Genomic DNA, 17,251 nt, shown 5'->3' with positions numbered 1-17,251 from the left:
GTTGTAGCTATTACTTGCTACAGTACCTGTTTTCTTTATTACCTGCTGTACTCTACCCCTCTTGGAACATGCACTAAGTGAAAGCCTGGTTCTACTGAAGTTGACACTCCATTTATACTTGATTTTGTATGGACCTCCAGATACACTTTGCACTATTGGAGTAACCTTGAGTGTAGCAGTCAATTCTGCACTACACTAGAGCATGTTACACCGGGGGTTCCATTCTCCATGCTTGCTCACAGACAGAGACTGATTAATAACTCGGTATAGTAGGAATGATGTTTCCATTTCATTGAACATGGCATAAGATTTATTCAAATAGAGTTATTTCAAATTAAAGACCGTGTTTAAGTGCATTTAGGGAAAGGATATAATTTCCTGTTCATCATTGTTGCTCTGGGACACAATTTTGTGTATTGCATATAACAATTCTTTTCCATTTGTCCTACCTCAGTCGTAGGGGGGTGCAGACAGACTCAGGTGGGGCTGTTGTTAAGGCTCAGTTAAGCTGTTGTGACGGAATTCACCTCACCTGTTTCTAGCTATCCCCAGGGTCTGTGCTCCTTTTGTAGTTGAAGGAAAGGAAGAAAAGAAAAATAGGAGTGTTCATCCCAGGATAATGTAGGTGAAGAGGAATTGCCTGATGGGAGTACCTCTCTCTCTGTATTGACCACGCAAGGAACCTGGACAACTTGTGGAAACTAGGCACATCATATATGGAGGGCTACAGTTCCTGCAACAAATTCATCAAGCTAGTGGCATATAAGTCTGACTGCTGAAAACATCACAGAACTCTCAGACTGTCTCTGGAATAGTCACAAAGTATAATGCTGGATAGAGTGCGCATAAGAAAAACCCTCACTGCTGCCATAGCATCATTAGAATCATTAAGGTTGGAAAAGACCTCTTTAAGATCAAGTCCAGCTGTTAACCCAGCACTGCCCTGTTCACTGCTAACCCATGTCCCCAAGTGCCACACCCACACGCCTTTGAACACTTCCAGGGAGGTGATTATATCACTTCCCTGGGCAGCCTATTCCACTGCCCGACCACCCTTTGAGTAGAGGAAATTTTCCTAAGATGCAATCCAAACCTCCCCTCGGTGCCATTTCCTATGGTCCCGTCATTTGCCTCCTGGGAGAAGAGACTGACCCCCACCTCGCTACAACCTCCTTTCAGTGCAGGTGGTTTTGTGTGAAATGTGCTTACATGCATTTCACTTTTAAACATTGTTTTGGCTTGGTGGGATTTGTGAAATAAAAATGGCCAACTGCATGTATATTTGGGCTTTTTAAAAGTTTGAGTAGTGCAAAGCAGCACCCAAGCCAGACAAAATAAAGACTGAAACCTCAGTAAATCCGTTCTGATTAAATCTCATAAGAAAACAAAGTAACTGCCAGGAAGAACTTGTGTTTCCAATAGTTAATTATAACTCCTCATGGAAAAACTGCAATTTTGTTTCCTCACTATTGCATAACAGCAGACATGAGTGTGGTAATTGTATCTGCGCAGTGTGTATCTCCAGGGTGTTGTGTGCTCTTGCAGAGAACAGTGTAATACATTCCCTTTATTTTTACCCCATCTCTTCCTCCCCCTTCATGTGATGGACCAAGAACTGTAGAAATCCCGTTCCTCTTCCAAAAGAAGAGAGAACATGGCAACAGCAGATTGGCGTGAAGAAAACAGCACTTTTGCAAAAATTCTTTTAATAACTCTTGCAGAATATGTCTCAGAAACTATACAACAGTGAGGGAAATGAAATGGGGAAGGATATTATATACATACCTACACTTAGAAGTTTTAAGCAGCGTGCTGCAGTTTGTAACACAGCAGGAAAGCACTGCAGGGGCAACAAAACCTTGTTGCTTCAATGAGTGAGAACTCCATGATTGCTGGAGAGCTTTTGTAAAAAACACTTTATGTTCTTAGAAGAAGCTTCAAGAGTCAGATACGTGAGAGAGAATGAAAACAAAAGCTTTATTTTTGTAATATTGTTTCTCTCTGGGTTATAATTTTTAGTGCTTTTGTGTGAGACGTTACTGACAACATGTAACCAATGTAACAAAGGCGTTGGGACCCTGCTGAGCAGCTGGCAAGACTTGACCAGGATGCCTTCTGTCTCCACGCAATGTTGCTCTTGTGTAGCTAGAGACGTTGGGACCAGATGAGAAAACATGATCCTATGCATTTTCCTGTTGTGTGCTGACCTGTGTTTCTAGTCTTTGCAATGGTATTTTTAGGGCATTTTGCAACAAGAAGTAGATAGAACCTGATTTCTGTTCAAAGGGGAAGCATTCTGGTTGGTAACTGTGGATAGTTATGAGAGAGTGGATTCTTGTATTTTACAATTATTAACTGGATACTTTCTGGATATAGGTGGAGCTGGTAGGGGGAGCAGCGACAGCCCTGCAGATATTGAGAAGCAAGGGAATAAAGTAAGAATAATCTAAAACCATCCAAAACCATTTAAAATTTTATAGCAGTAGGACAGACTTTACTTCAAGGCTGAAGTCTGTTATTTGAATTGCAGCTCCTTTTGAAAAAGAGATGTCCCTATGTGATTCATATTTCACCTCCAAGTCTCTGATGAGAGGCTCTCTTTCTTTGCCTCTTTGTATCTCTTCTCTGTGTTGCTTCAGCATAGATCAGGCCAGACAATACAGAATCTTGGTTTTTACCATTTTTTGACTTATCTGTTCTATGACAGGAGCCATCAGTGCTGTGGCTCAAATACTGATGTGAAGGAGAAAAGTCCTGACTTTTCTTTACAGATGTGGTAGAAGTGCCCGAAGGAAGGTGGCTTCACTCCTCCGTTTAAACATGCTCTTCTTTCATGTGGCATTTCTTAGCAACTGCATCCTTTGCTGGAGTTGTGAGGGTTGGGTGATAGAGCCAAATACCTTATGGCAACAACCAAAGCAGTTTCTGTCAGGTGTCAGTGTATGTAAGGGAAGAAGTCATATGCATTGTGTGGCAATATGACAGTTCCCTGAAGTCCTTTTATAACAGCTCATCTTCCTGTAATGAGAAGAGGTCATTGGCAAGTGTTATTTGTCAGATTGGAAGAGCTAAAAATTAAGCCTATTTCTTAAAAGTGGTTGTCACCAGCTTCTGTGTAATAAATGAACTTGTTATACAAGCTCCAAAGACACTCACATTTTTACTGCAGCAACAGCTTTTCATAATGTAGGAAAGTAGTCAAGTGCATAGATTATCATGCAAAGCTGTCTATCTCATGAAAACCTTAATAGGTTTCAAGCACTATTTCTAGACTTAGGCTTTTTAAAAAGGCAAGGTGCTATGAAACCTAAAATGTACTTTAAGCTTTGAACATGGGAATAATCTTATATTGACGATGTTGGTGTTTGGTCATATGACTCTAAAATCCAAAGGACTGCTTTGAGCTGGCCAAACTGGGACTATAAAGCATTCCTTTACAGGTTTTATTCCAAAATATGTTGTGTAAGCAGTACAATGTGAAAGACAGTATTTACTGCAAAACTAAGAAGCAATTCTAAAGAAATTGGACTTTAAAATTTATTTTTTTTTAATTCTAGGTAGCTCAGTTGTCTTGGATTGAAAAGAAAATAGCTGCTGCTCTCTTTGGGACTCCACCAACATCAACAGTAGAAGAAGCATTGCAGAATTTCCTCAAGGTGAGTCCTAGCCAAGGGTTTTCCTGTATTGCTGCTTACCAGCTGTTATATGTGAGTATTGTCAAGATGTCTGTTCAACAGACTACGTTCAGTAGCTATAAATTCGGGGCTCTTCTAAACACCACTGAGCTCTCTATTAAAATATTTTTTTCTTTTCAGTTTTAAAATTAGTTTGGACATGAGTGGTTAGCACCTTTCTTTTCTTTATTGGGTTTCAGAAAATTCTCCAATGAATTGCCCTGGTTAATAGGTATTGAATTGAGTGTGATATGGTTATAGATTAGCTACATATGCTTTTGAGACAAATGAACCATAGTGATAGTTGCTGATTTGCCTGTTTCTGCAAGAGCTTTAACATAGGCAAGGAAAACTTTGACGTTGTGATGCTTCTCTTTTTCTGATCTGAAACTTCTTTTCCATTGCATTTCAGTAGAAGCCCTTCATATTTGTGGAGATGAAATTGCCTTTGTAGTGAAGTAGAGAAGAAAGGTCTGTCATATAAGTCCATGTTTCTGGGCATTCTACTTGAACACGGTTACGACAAAACACCACATGAATAAAATAAATCTATCTTTCAGTGCCTTCCATATGAACCATTTCTACTTCTGGAGCTCAACAGCATACAAGCATACAAGTTTTTCACTTGACTGGATTAAAAGCATAACCTACTATCACTACAATTACTTTCAGAAAGTTTTTCAAAGAAATAGGACAGGCAGATTTTCTTCACTATCAAGAGTGTTTGTTTTCTGTGTTCTTAGTCTATTTAAAGATTGAATGATCTCCTGAATTTTGGACAGTACAATACATTACCATCTTCCCAGTTTAAGAGATTTTATCGTGAAGGTCAAATTCCAGAAGTGCTAGAAATAATTTCAAACATTCGCTTTAGCTTCAGGGCATTTTGTGGTAGGCTGCAGAGTGACTGTGGTTTTAAGTCCTCTTCAGCAACAAAAATCAAATTACTGTCTAAAAGACAACTGTTTGGGTTTCTTTTTCAGTTGTTTGATTCTACACAGTTGTGGTGAAAGCAGCGTTGTTTTAGTCCAAGGATTACAGCTACTATAAATCTCACTGATGTAGTTTTTCCCCCAAAAAGCTGTTTTTTGATTAAAAGCTGCCTCTTCATTAGTAGGTAATTAGTAAGGGTTTTACTCATCTTGCACGCTTTTATGCTTTGATGTGTTTTAAAAAAAAGACGTTCTTGAATTTTTTTAATGACTTGAACTTTTCAGAAGATGATACTTTGGAAAGAGAGGTGAACCCAGAGTTAGAAGATAAGAGTCTGTGGAAGAGAAATATTTGTAAAATTGATAAACACAGTTCTTTACTCTTTACACGAAGTGTGAATGGTTGGTTGCTTTCTTATTTCTTTGATGAGGAAATAAATATTCATAATCTAGAGACAGGGGTATCTTCAAACCTACCATGTAAGTGAATTAATCCATTAGATCTTGTACAGAATGACCCAAGATCTTTACAGAGCACTTAGAGAAAGAGGAGAGCAAGCAGTACAGAACATTTTAATGTGTTCACTATCAGCATCTCATGTGCCTGGTTTAGGGTTTGAGTTTTGTATTTTCTTGTTTTCTTGATGTTTTTTTGAAGTGCTACTGAACAAATTGCATTACATAGAGTAGGGATGATTCCATCTGATGTTTGAGGAAATGTACTGCATTACTAAAAATGTTATGCAGACCACATAAATCTCTTCACACAAATTTTATGTCTATTTTCTCTCCTGTTTTTTATTATTTAGGCAGAAGAAATGCATCCAGGATATTCCAAATGCAATTATGTGTATTTGGCAAAGGTAACCAAGTTCTTTTAAAAATAATGATTTGTAGACTCTGGTGTTCTTACAGTGGTCTGATTGGAAACAAAATGTTTTTTCTTCTCAGTGCTATAAAGATCTTGGCCAGAAAAACAATGCACTGAAGTACTGTGATTCTGCACTGTCAATTCTCTCAGTTACTAATGAGGTGGGTATTGAGAGTGATAACTTGTTCCCTTGTGACTGCTCTCTTGTCTTTGGCATCCATTATTGCACTGCCGGTAACAACATAATGTTTCAGTTTTTCCTCTGAACACAGAACATTCCTTTTTCCTCCACTCTAGGTTGGCTCATTACAGTTGTCTGTATCAACAGCTATAAAAAAAATCTTTGTTTAGGGAACTGTCAGAGACTTGTCTGTATCAGAAATTGAATTGTATTCTTCGTAATTTAACCCACTTCATTAGATCATCTTCAGTATAAGCAATTGAGTGTGTCACTCTAGCTGTGCTGAAATTTTCCCCAGACCTACATTTTCCTCGGTTGAAAGCACTCTGGACTTTTTGTCCTACAGTCTCTATCTCTGCTTCTGAAAGCCTCTGGTTTGTGATTCTTCTCAAGGGCAGTATGTTAACCACAGCAGAGGTAGATGAGTTATTCAAGATTGCCTTTGCCTTCAACCACAGGGTAGTTAAGGAGGCACAGTTCTTCAAGTCACATCTGCTGGAATATAGTTCATTGTAAGAGATTACTAGATTCTTCTTGAAGCCCATTTTTGGTATGCGGACACAAAATTTCTGCAAATATTTGAGAGACTGTAAGTTGTTTAATATCTCAAATATAAACCAAGTGATGGCAAGAAGGTTCACTGTGTGATCTCATGTAGAAGCAAGTCCCATGACTGACCTATGACTGGAAACATCTTACCATCCTAGAGCATGACAAGTTCAAACCTGAGCTTTGTCAGCCTAAGGGACCCCCTTTCAGCACAGCAGATGTGGTATGGAGAGAGAGAGGTGATTCCTGAGAGGAATTGGCCCCCTCCTACTTAATTCTTTGAAGTTAAGGAAAAAGACCATTAAATAACTCTGTAACTTGATTGACAATAAATGCTGTGTGTGGAGCACTAACATGTTTATGTCAAGTGTTCCTGCTGGGAAGAAAGACCACTGCGTGCCTCACCAGCCGCTGCTCCTGGGTGGCCTAATTTTTGGCCCAAGTTATAGTGTGTACCAATCATAAATTAAGTAATCATTGCTTATGTTCAGTGTTTCTTTAAATATGTATTGATACAGATATGACATTAACAATGATTTAATTCTGCTTTATTCTTTACTTATTAAAGGTATATTAAAGGTATATTAAAATATACCTTCAGCTTGCCTGTTACAGAACATAGGCAGAACAAGACTGCTACAAATTATCTGTTTAATATCCCATCATGTTTCTGAGGTATCAGCAGACCTGAGAAGGAGAGGGAACCCTGAGGTGAGAGCAGGAATTCAGAAGCACTCTGAGAGATAGGTGTATGTATTCTGGAAAGCAAGGTGATGATGAGAATAATAATTACTGGTCTGTGAACGGAAGAGTGAGCATCAAATGGGCCCCAAAAATCTTTTGTCCGTCTGAAGAAGAGAAGTTGATTTGACCACTCCAGTTTTGACTAATTCTATAGATATCACAGATTTGTCTCCTTTGTCTTGTTTACTTGTGGTGTGTTTTGAGTTAAGTTTAGAAAAAAAGAATCCAGAAAAATATGGTATCAGGGCAGTAGTATGTAATTCAATTTAAAAAAAAACTAACCAAGCACTCAGCACAGGGTAAAAAACCCAAGTGCACGCTGAAAGAAATTACTGTGAAATGGAGATCTGCAACATGAACTCTGCTGTTGCTGACTGTTACCTCAAATCCCATCTGAATTTGAATATTACATGTTGTTTTGGTTATTGTGTTACAGAAAGACTGTTGCTGATTTTTGGGAAAATGTGTTGGAAATGAAGTGGTTTACTTCACTTGGAGCTGTATGTAGGAATAACATCTAGTGAGATTAGTTTAAGAGAGGGAAGAGACTGTAATAAGACTGAAGAGGCATTGGGGAGACAGTAATAAGCAGATGCTAATAAAGTGCCTGAATTGACTGCAGCCCTGTAGAAGATGAGGTTCGTGGTCTGAAAAAAAAGCACAGGTCAGCAGCAGTCTGAGATTTCTTTCAGTTTGCCACAGCACAGGATCTCAAGGTTGTCAGCAGTGTGGTATTTTGTCACAGTCATGTGAAACCCATCATTCCCAAGTGTAATCATAGTTTCTCACATTAGTTTTCTCTTTCTTCAAGCAGGGGAATTCCTTTATTGTTTTTAGATGTTGGCTTCTACTGAGAAACATGTATTTGTATAAAGGCATAAAATCAGGAGCAGACTGAGAGACAAAGTTGCTGGAAAGGTGCCACAAAGAGGAAATGTATAGTATTTCATGATACAAATCATCTTGCAGAAAAATAATCATAGACAGTGGTTTACTTTTTATTGCTTCTGAGCATCCACAGTTTCCAATGACTTCTGGGAACCAGAGGTGCTTGGCATCAGTGAAGTATCCCATAGTTCATTTTAATCCTCAGGTCAAATTCTCAGCTGCTGTAACTCGGGACACTTTTTTGACCCTTTTTCTAGGATTCATTTCATGTAGCATTTTGATTTAAGTGATATTATTTTTGTCTTGAATGTTATATCAGATCAAAATACCCCTTCTGTGCATCCACTTCTGTTCTACCACTTACAGAATATGTTTTAATTCAAGAGGTAAAGGGGCTTCCAAGCATAGCTAATTCTTGTTAAAGAAAAAAAAATCAGACAGCCTGTTTCAAACCTATAGTGAATCTTAAAAAGGATACACAGAAATTATAAAAAAAGAAAAAAGTTCTTATTGAGTGAGTCCTGTAAATTTAGAGTTACAGGAGGATTTTTAAAAACATGACAGTTTTTTGAAATAGTTTGGCACATTTCTAACTTATCAGTCTATGCTTTTTTTGTTTTTTTTTTTTTTTAAAGGAAATATGTTAGATTTGGTTCAAATTACATCTGGAAAAACAAATCTGATATTACAGTGCAGCTTAAGAGACCTTTCTCTATCCTCTCTAAACAAAAACTTCCAATGAATCATGCAATCCTTCCTTGGCCATAAATACTGTCATGTGGTGGAGTGGTACTTCACTGCTGGAGGTGCATGGGACATTAAATTGTCCAGTTTTTCTCTGGTTGCTACCCAGGTGGATAACCTCAGGGTCCTGGGAAACATTTGCCCCTTCAGTAAAAGAGATCCTAATGTTCAGGGCTGCTGTGAGTTATTGTAAAGTGCTTAACAGCTGCTCTGTTCATCTAGTGAATGTTGCATTACCCTTACTGAGGCTCATTACTTTGTAGTGTGCTTAAAGCCTTGCTGAGTGTGACTACATGAAGGGTTGTTGAAACCAGATGTGGTGGACTATTGTGGTAGAACAAAATTACTTTTTTAAATTTGAAGACAAAAATGTAATTTAATTTTGAAAGCACAAGTGTCTGTCTTGCGTATAGAAAGACAAAACGAATGTGTGTGTGTTTGGTTAAACACGTGGTCCTTTGCTTGTAAGGGGAATAAGATACTAATTTCTTGTTTATAATAAAGATTGTTGGAAATTTCAAGGCTGGAACTTGTAGAATTTCAAGTCTCAATGTAGGATTATAAAGTATACTAGTCAAGAAATTATTTTTTCTTGTATCTGGAGATGAGCATGAGCAAGAGAGTGAACTCTGTGCTTGTTGGACCAGTAGGCTCACCACAAAGAAAGTAACAGCCTAGCAGAGAAAGAGATTAAAATTTCAAGGTTCTAGTCTATTACATTTTTTATAATGAATCTGAAAAGCAGCAGTTGTGTTACAAAAAGTGTAGTCTTGGAAGAGATGAAGACAGCAAAGCGGGAAAAATGCAAAAGAAATATATTTGCACTGAGTTGCTAAAAGTTGTACTTAAAATGCAGATAAAAACTTCCCTAAAGCTGAGAATGTATTTTACAAAATTATTGGTGATTTTGTGCACTTCTTCCCAGTAATTAGAAATTATGGCAGTTCAGAGTTGAAATTAAAAAGTGAGAGAAATTTAGATATTACAGAAATTGATGATTATGGCATTCACTTCTTACAGGTGTAGAATGGCAGGAAGCAGAGACTTGTTAAAGACTCTGCTTCAGCCTCAGTGACATCTGAAACTCATGTGGAGGAGGTGACAGTAATAGGCAGCAACAATGGCTGAAGGTTTACACAAGAATGCAGCTGCTGAGGAGAAATCATGCTCATACAATTTCCTTACACTTTTTTTACATCACCATAATTGATCTGCCTGGCTATTAATTTCATTTTAGTATCGTCTGTAAGGAAAAAAGTGGGAGTTGCAGAGGGATGGGAGAGAGGTCAGCTATATACTTCAGCACCCATCAGCTGTTCTATTACAACAGACCATTTGTATATCTGGATTTTTCAAGATTTTCCAAGAAATACCTACTCCAGCCAGCATAGATTGGTCATATGAGCAGACCTTGTTGTGATATTTCCAACAGATCTCATTTGGAGCTGCTATGGTAATCTGCCCTTCTAAGTAGGATTTTGAGGAGAAAAAAGTAATTTACTCTTGCTTTTAAAGTGAAGGTTACAAATTATGACCTGTTTTTGAAAAAAACTACCAATTGAAAGTGTGAATAATTTGGGCTAACCTTATAGAAGTGTTTTTGTTTTCTCATCGACCAGAATATTTTATTTTCACAACATCTTCAGCTCAATAAAAAATGTCATTCTTTTCAGAAAGTATTTGTTGCTTTAGATTTTTTGCACATTTGTCCTCCAAAAGGCCAGCAAAATTTGATGGTATTTCAATTGAAAAATAATGGAAGTGTTCAGATTTGTGTTCATTTTGAATTCTAGGCTATTGTTTTCCTGCTAGTACTGTTTGTGGAGTTGAACAAGAGCTTCCTAATAGCTACCACAAACTCAAAGCTCAAATGTTTTTTGAGTATGCTTTAAAAAGCTACTCCTTAATTAGTGGGTTTGTATACAATGGATTTGACCGCTTCAAGCTCAGAGAATACACTTTTTAAAAAACATTATAAAGAGATCAGATTTCAAACTAAAATTCAAGGGGAAAACAATACATTTGTTAAAGAGCTGCTAAAATAATTTGAGACTGCCCATATTTTACATTATTTTGCACTTCAGAGAATAGTCTATTTTTATCTTAGTGATCAGACCAATTTTCTATCTGCATGTTTTTGAAGTTCTTGAAAAAAGGTTTGTTTGTATTGTGTACTTATTTCTTCTTTCCCTCTGAAAATGATTCTAAAAAGTCACGGTTTCATACGTAAGGATGAAGTCTATCCTGATAAGTACCAAGCTTATTATATTTATGATTAAACTGACTATCACACAGTATTCGTTTCAACATCCTATCAAAGGTAACACAGTTTCAGCATAGTTCTTAGTCCAGCAAGACTGGTCAGCAGACAGTTCCCCAAAGTGTGGAGTGTGTCTCCTCTGCTGGCATTCTGATGATGCAGGGGCAGAGTGGGAGCAGTATTCACAGAGGCGGTGGTACACTGCAGGATTACAAAAATGGATTTGCAAAAACCTATTTTGAATTTTCGTAGAGTAGTCAGACTTCTGGGATTTTGAAATATATTGTCTTGGAGGCAATATACAGGGTGAAGGAAAGCCTTGATGGGCACCTTTGTGAGAAGGCTGTAACTGGGTGCAATCGTGTTGCAGCAATGTTTCAGCAATGACTGCACAGAAAGAAAAGCTTTAGGTCCCATCATGGGAGAGGCAGCAGCCGGACAGAAAGAGGAAGAATGTGTTGAACACCAAAAGCTCCACATAGTATACAATAGTAAAAGAAAACCAGATCATAGGTGAAATTTACTCTTTCAAGTTAGAAAAGAACCAGTGGATTAAAATTTTACATGACTATTCACTATTCTAAATTGTATTCTACTGTTTTGTAATTTTTCAACAGTAGTCTTTGAATGAGTTGAACTGTTTATTCATATTCTTCTGGGCATGAGAGGGTATTTTTCCCTCTACTTGAAGAAATATCTGAAAATGTGTAATTGTTGTCAGCTGCATATTTTAAAGCTGTGCTTGCCTTTATCCTGAAAACCTTGAGACGTTATAGTTAATCCCCAGAGGAAGGTAGTGATAGTCTAAAAGAACATAGAATGCCCTATCTTGTGACAGACAGCAGTCATATAGAAGGTGGCACGTGGATGATTGCATTGCCGTACTGCAGTATCAAAGGAGAATACTGATGGTATTATACAATTGTTAGTGCACACTACAGTCACACCATCTGTGAGAATCTGTCAAAAATCAAGTAGGGATATGACAGCATTTAGCTTTGTATGATTTTTACTGTCCACGAGCTATTGCTCTCTAAAAATCCTTGTGCAGGTTTGGGAGTCTCTTCTGTTATAGTCCAGGATTTCTCTTGGAGCTGTGAGGGAATGATACAGCTGTACCCAAAAGCAGGAGTGTCTCTCGGCACCTCATTGCTGTTACTGCATATCAGAGTACAGCTTTGGACCACCCTTGCAGTCCAGCTCATTTAATATACCATGCTGCTCTGCTGACTTCAGTGAAACCCTACAGGATGCATGTCAGCTTGAGATTTGGCAGTGGTTGCACACAATTATGTTTTCGTTGGCTGGTGTAACTATTTTGGTTGTGGTCATGGGGGTGTATCGTTCTCTGTTGATAGTTGGGACTTTGTCAACAAGTGCACACATGTGCAGTGCCTGGGTTGAGTGTGTTAGTGCATAAGGAAATAATTAGCAAAGATGGAAGGTAAAATCATTATCTTTCTGTCTTGGCTTTAATTGCCATTTAATTTTTACATGCACATTTATATGTGTAACTCTCTGTGTGTATGTATCAGTAAATTTTTTTAAGCAGAAATGAACTGTCAAAATGTGGACTACTTCCAGTTAAGCCAACATTCCCTTTTTCCCACCAGCTCTCTCTTCCTTCTTGCTCTTGTTTTCAATTCCCTCTCTCCCCTTGTTCAGTCCCTGGCCTCCCAGGTCTTTTTTTCCCTGTGAATGATGAAACACAAAAGTAAAGCAACAAAATAGGAATAAGGCAAAATACAGTCCCTGGCCCTGTAATTTGAATACCTTTTGTGTAGCAGTTTGCAGAACATTTTGAACTCATATTCAACTCTGAAAATGATATAAGGAGTGTTTAATAAATGTAAGCCTTGACAGTAGAAAGACAGGATTGAGACTGGCTATGTATTCAGTCAGTGCTGAACTAAGCCTCAGGGTGAACAAATGGGACTGACGCAAGTATATTGCATTCCTCCTATGACTTGCACCTCTCCTTCTGCTTGCCACACTCTAAAGGGAGAGTCTGCTGTCTGAAAAAAAAAGCAGCCGACCTTATTGTTCATTTTCAGAAAGCCACAGACCCGGAAATCAACAAGGAGGAGAGTTGGCCCAAGACAGGATTTATGGCTTCGTCTTTCCATTAGCAGTCAAGCTTTGGGCATTAATGAGTTTTCACCCTTAAAACTGGAAACTGGTACACTGAACAGAGTTGTGGCTTCTCTCTCCTTTTAGCATGACACACCTCTTGGTCTGGAAGGACTCTATCCAAAGGTAGAGACATAATAGTTCCCTTCACTGATCACTCTCAGCTTTGTTTTTAATGCCATTACTGATTTTTTTCAATGCTTTTGCCATATCTGTTCTTATTGACTGGAAGCTGCTGGCTCAATTAATGCAGCCCGTTAAGTAGTTTGCAACAATAATTCCTGCTTTTACTGCTGTAGTCCTGTTTAGAGCTGGCAAACCAGAGGTAGAATGCTTTGCACGTTTGCAGTTTCTTCTCCAGACAGTTCTTAGAACAATCATGGGTTTGTTCCGTTCTTTTTCCTAAGCCCAGAGGAAGATTCAGGGAAGATTGCCCAATATTATCTGGACCTTTGCAACTTGTAAAGATCATTGCCCAATATAATCCTTTACTTCTAAAGAGAGAGACAATTATCCAAAACAATTTGGAGATATATTTTTAAAATGCTGTATCCTGCAAAATGAGTAGAGAATCCTATCAACCCATGAAATGCTGAACACTCTTCAGATATGATAAAACCTGCATCTTTATAATTTTCATCTTAGAAAAGTGTCATAAGAGTACAACCACATACAATGAAACTTCTGCATTTCTTATTAGCATGGGACAATATCTGGCTTTTCACTTTTTTTTATTTAATGGAGTGTAGAATAATTTTCATGAGTTGACCACAGTCAGTACAGAAAAGAGTGTATTTTCCCTGAATTAAGGGAAAATTTTGAGTTTTTCAGTTTTTGTTGAAATCAACAGCATGGTTCTCCAGACAGCCTGTAGTGACGTGGAATTTAAGGGGTGCTCAGTGCTGTATGACATTTCCTTCTGTTAGAGTATTTTGGCAAGAGCTTACTGGCTTTGCAGTGTGTGCCTTTTAAGGCCTCTGATAAATGATTAGGCAGATAGTTTAGTGTATTGTTGCCAGTGGGAGTAAGGCAGTAACTCCAAGAGAAGTGTCCAGCTAATGTATTAATGCCTTAATCCAGACCAATAATATAATGTAGTTTGACATGTCTGGCATATGGTTTCTATCATCTCAATATTCTTCTCTGTTCCTCCATGACATTATAGACAACTAACCAAAATAAAGAGAAGCAGGAATTTTTTCACCCATAAAATATATTCTAAAATGTTCTGTATTTTGTTCCAGCTCTGGTTGATTGGGTAATGAAGTGATCCTGAAATTTAGTGATTACTTCACTGACTGCCTACAGTATTTTCTTTCAGAATATCCTGTGGCATTGTTATTACTGGTCCCTGTCATTAGAAATACTTAGCAAAATCTGTGATGTGCAGGTACTTTTCAGTTGCACTGTTCAGTATCCATGGGTGCATGTGTTGGGTGTTTGGACCTTTACAAGCCTGCAGGTATGAGGTGCTGACATTTTAGAAATGTGGTTTTAAACCAAGGTGCATTTTGCAAGCTAGAAGTTTTGCAGCAGCAGCTAAAGGAAGCAGATTATATCCAGGAGACTTTTAAAAATAAGTAGAATAATGGAGTTTTTGTTCCGTGGTTACATGCTTATATTCATGTGCCCCTTTCCAAGCAGGTTATACATGGAATAGCCAAAACATATGTCACTGCTTACCTGTGAGACAGTCTTAGGCCTGGGATAGGCTTAAATCCCCATGCAAACTGTTCACTTAACACATTGGCCTAAAAGGAGCCTTTTCCTGCTGCCCTAGGAGTACAGTGTAGTGTTGGCTCTGAGCACAGCAGGTCACTTGCCTCTTGCTCCCACACTGGCCTCACTCTGCTGTGAGCCCAGTAGCACAGGCAGAGCCCAGTCTGGAAGATACTGAGGGTGCAGTCAGCCCATGGTGGCTATTACAGGTAGGTGTGGCTGTATGCACTGAAACCACAATCTAACCTATGTCATGAATTACATTTCCCAATGTTTTCTTCTTAGTTGCATAATAAATCATTAGCAAACATCACAGAATGTGATAGAAATGTGCATAGAAAAACTGCACGTGGTCGGGATGCAAGATTACATCAGGTATAAGGCAAGGCAATACTTTATGCAAAGCACACCAATAAAAGTTATATCCCAGGCTGAAGGGCTTACTGGTCTGCTGAGAAGACTATTTGTGGGCTAACATTTTAAGTGCTTTAACAGAGCTGTAAAGGGAGGGCTGCCATCTGGCTCTTGTTTTCACTTCAAACTTTATTTTTGTGTTCACTGATAAATTAACTTACTAGGCAGTCTTTACATTTTGTGGCTGTTGCAGTTGTGTGTTATGTCTGTTGTTAGTAAAGAAATGTGGATAGGCACATATTAGGCAAATGAAGGGATTTATCCTCTCTAAGTTGATGCATGGTTGTCTGTTTCTTTCAGGATAAAGAGGCCCAGAAAGACTTAGAGGCTTTACTTCTCACACTGAAGCTCTGATACTACATACTTTTAACTCTTCATGCTGTAATAAAATTGCAAAACTAAAATGAGAATCTACAGTGACTGGAAACTGCGGGTGAATTTCAGCTAAGTCAATGGCAAAACAGTCATTGATTTTGGTTGTCTTGGATCATGGCCTTTAAGTGTCCGGCGATTATGATACTAAAATAATACATTCATTTTTGATTATTTATAATCTTGTACTGAAGTTTAATTTTAGATTTCTGACACTGTGAGTCTGATTCTCTGAACATGAAGTCCACTGCTGGCAATGGACATACTGGGGGTAAGAATGCAAAAGGAATAAATCTCACTTTGAAAGATCAATCAACTAGGATGTGATGCCAGCATAGAACTGTGTGTAGCATAAACAAACAAAAAATGTTTCTATAGTAAATTATATTTATATCAACTAATTTACACAGATGTGTACAGAAGAAAATCATGAATATTTATGTTTACACATTTCTCTGCTCTTAAAAAATTACAATCTTGTTCAAGTTAAATAAAGCCGCTGCCACAACAAAGCTCTTTTTACTTTAAACTTACTGTTGGTTTTACAAAGAAATATGAAAATTTTATAAATTAAATATCAAAGTTATAATTTATTTGTAACATCAAGTACAATATTAAAGATCAGACCAATTAAATGAAATTGTTTAGATTAATCTATTACAGCTGTGATGTTTAATGGATTTTGTATCACAACCTCCATCAAGTTTGTGAAGTCTGGCTCTCTCTTTGAAGAGTTGCCTAATGTGGTGTCATCAATGTCTTTGAAGAACCTTGTTCAGCATGTGTCCGTCACTACCCTTTTAGATCATCTATGTAACATAAACTGTACATAAAAATAGACTACTAAAGACCTACTTCTGTCTGAGTGTGTAGGACAGCAGCATTTTCAATAAAATGTAGCAGATAGGGATAGAATTTCCATTCACCACTGGCATGATCCAGAATGCACCGAACTTTTTAGAAGAATAAAGGCTAGTTGTCATTGGCTTTTTATTCAGGATCTTAATCAAGATGCAGGGAGTATATCTGGAAGAAGTAGGCATTTCTGTTAAAGGACATAAAATTGAGTAAGGACAACTATATGTTCCCTTGATCTATTTAATGTGTAAGATGATGTGGATCACTTCATGGCAAAGACAGGGAGATCTTCACAAACTGAAATATGCATTTTACTTTTTTCTAATGTTCATTCTGTGGAAAAATAGTTTATATATGTCTTTCTCAATTCAAGAGTCCTTTTTTTTAAATACATGATTTCAGAGAAAAGGAGAAATACTGTGAAAGATAAATGCTATCAAACAGTTCATTCTATGACAGAGTGTTGTGATTCACACAGAATAATTGACTTGTGAACAGGGAAGCTGGAAAGGTGATACGTCGTGACTTTGGTAAGGGGCTGTTGCTAAAGTCTGCTTTGGACATTTTCATAGACAGTGCAGGAAGCACAGTTTAAAAGAATCTACAAGAGTGATTTGTGCTTAGGGTTGTTGTTAACAATTCACTGTCACCTAGCAGGATGTAATAAAGAGGCTTTTACTGAAATCAATTTTATGCTAATTGATATCCTTTATAAAATAAATTGGATTATGCAATAGATACTTCATTTACAAGTAATTATTGATGATGAAAGCTTAAAGTGTATTGGAGGAATAGATTAGAACAAGAAGTTACTGACATTAATTGCTGAGATTAGGATTCGCTTCATTAAGGGCAAATATAAAGTCTTGAATTGAAGTAATTAACAGAAAGAGATTGGAAGAGACCAGGCTAGTT

General features: G+C 37.7%; 1 protein-coding gene across 3 annotated transcripts in view; it reads left to right on the top strand.

Annotated features, from left to right (window-relative positions):
• RMDN2 (regulator of microtubule dynamics 2) overlaps positions 1-17,049 on the top strand; it is a 48,663-nt gene extending 31,614 nt beyond the window's left edge. For 2 of the 3 annotated variants that reach the window (XM_069010012.1, XM_069010011.1), the window contains exons 8-11: positions 3,558-3,656; positions 5,416-5,469; positions 5,558-5,638; positions 15,407-17,049. In XM_069010012.1, the coding sequence (XP_068866113.1) occupies positions 3,558-3,656; positions 5,416-5,469; positions 5,558-5,638; positions 15,407-15,460 (288 nt within the window). In that variant the 3' untranslated portion in view covers positions 15,461-17,049. The remainder of the gene's footprint in view (positions 1-3,557; positions 3,657-5,415; positions 5,470-5,557; positions 5,639-15,406) is intronic. The other variant, XM_069010010.1, reaches the window with a different exon arrangement.
• Positions 17,050-17,251: the final 202 nt, after the last annotated feature.

The sequence above is a fragment of the Aphelocoma coerulescens genome, chromosome 3 (genome assembly GCF_041296385.1).
Source record: "Aphelocoma coerulescens isolate FSJ_1873_10779 chromosome 3, UR_Acoe_1.0, whole genome shotgun sequence".
NCBI lineage: Eukaryota > Metazoa > Chordata > Aves > Passeriformes > Corvidae > Aphelocoma > Aphelocoma coerulescens.
Note: the sequence above shows the minus strand (reverse complement) of the source record. Positions and strands in the feature narration are given on the sequence as shown.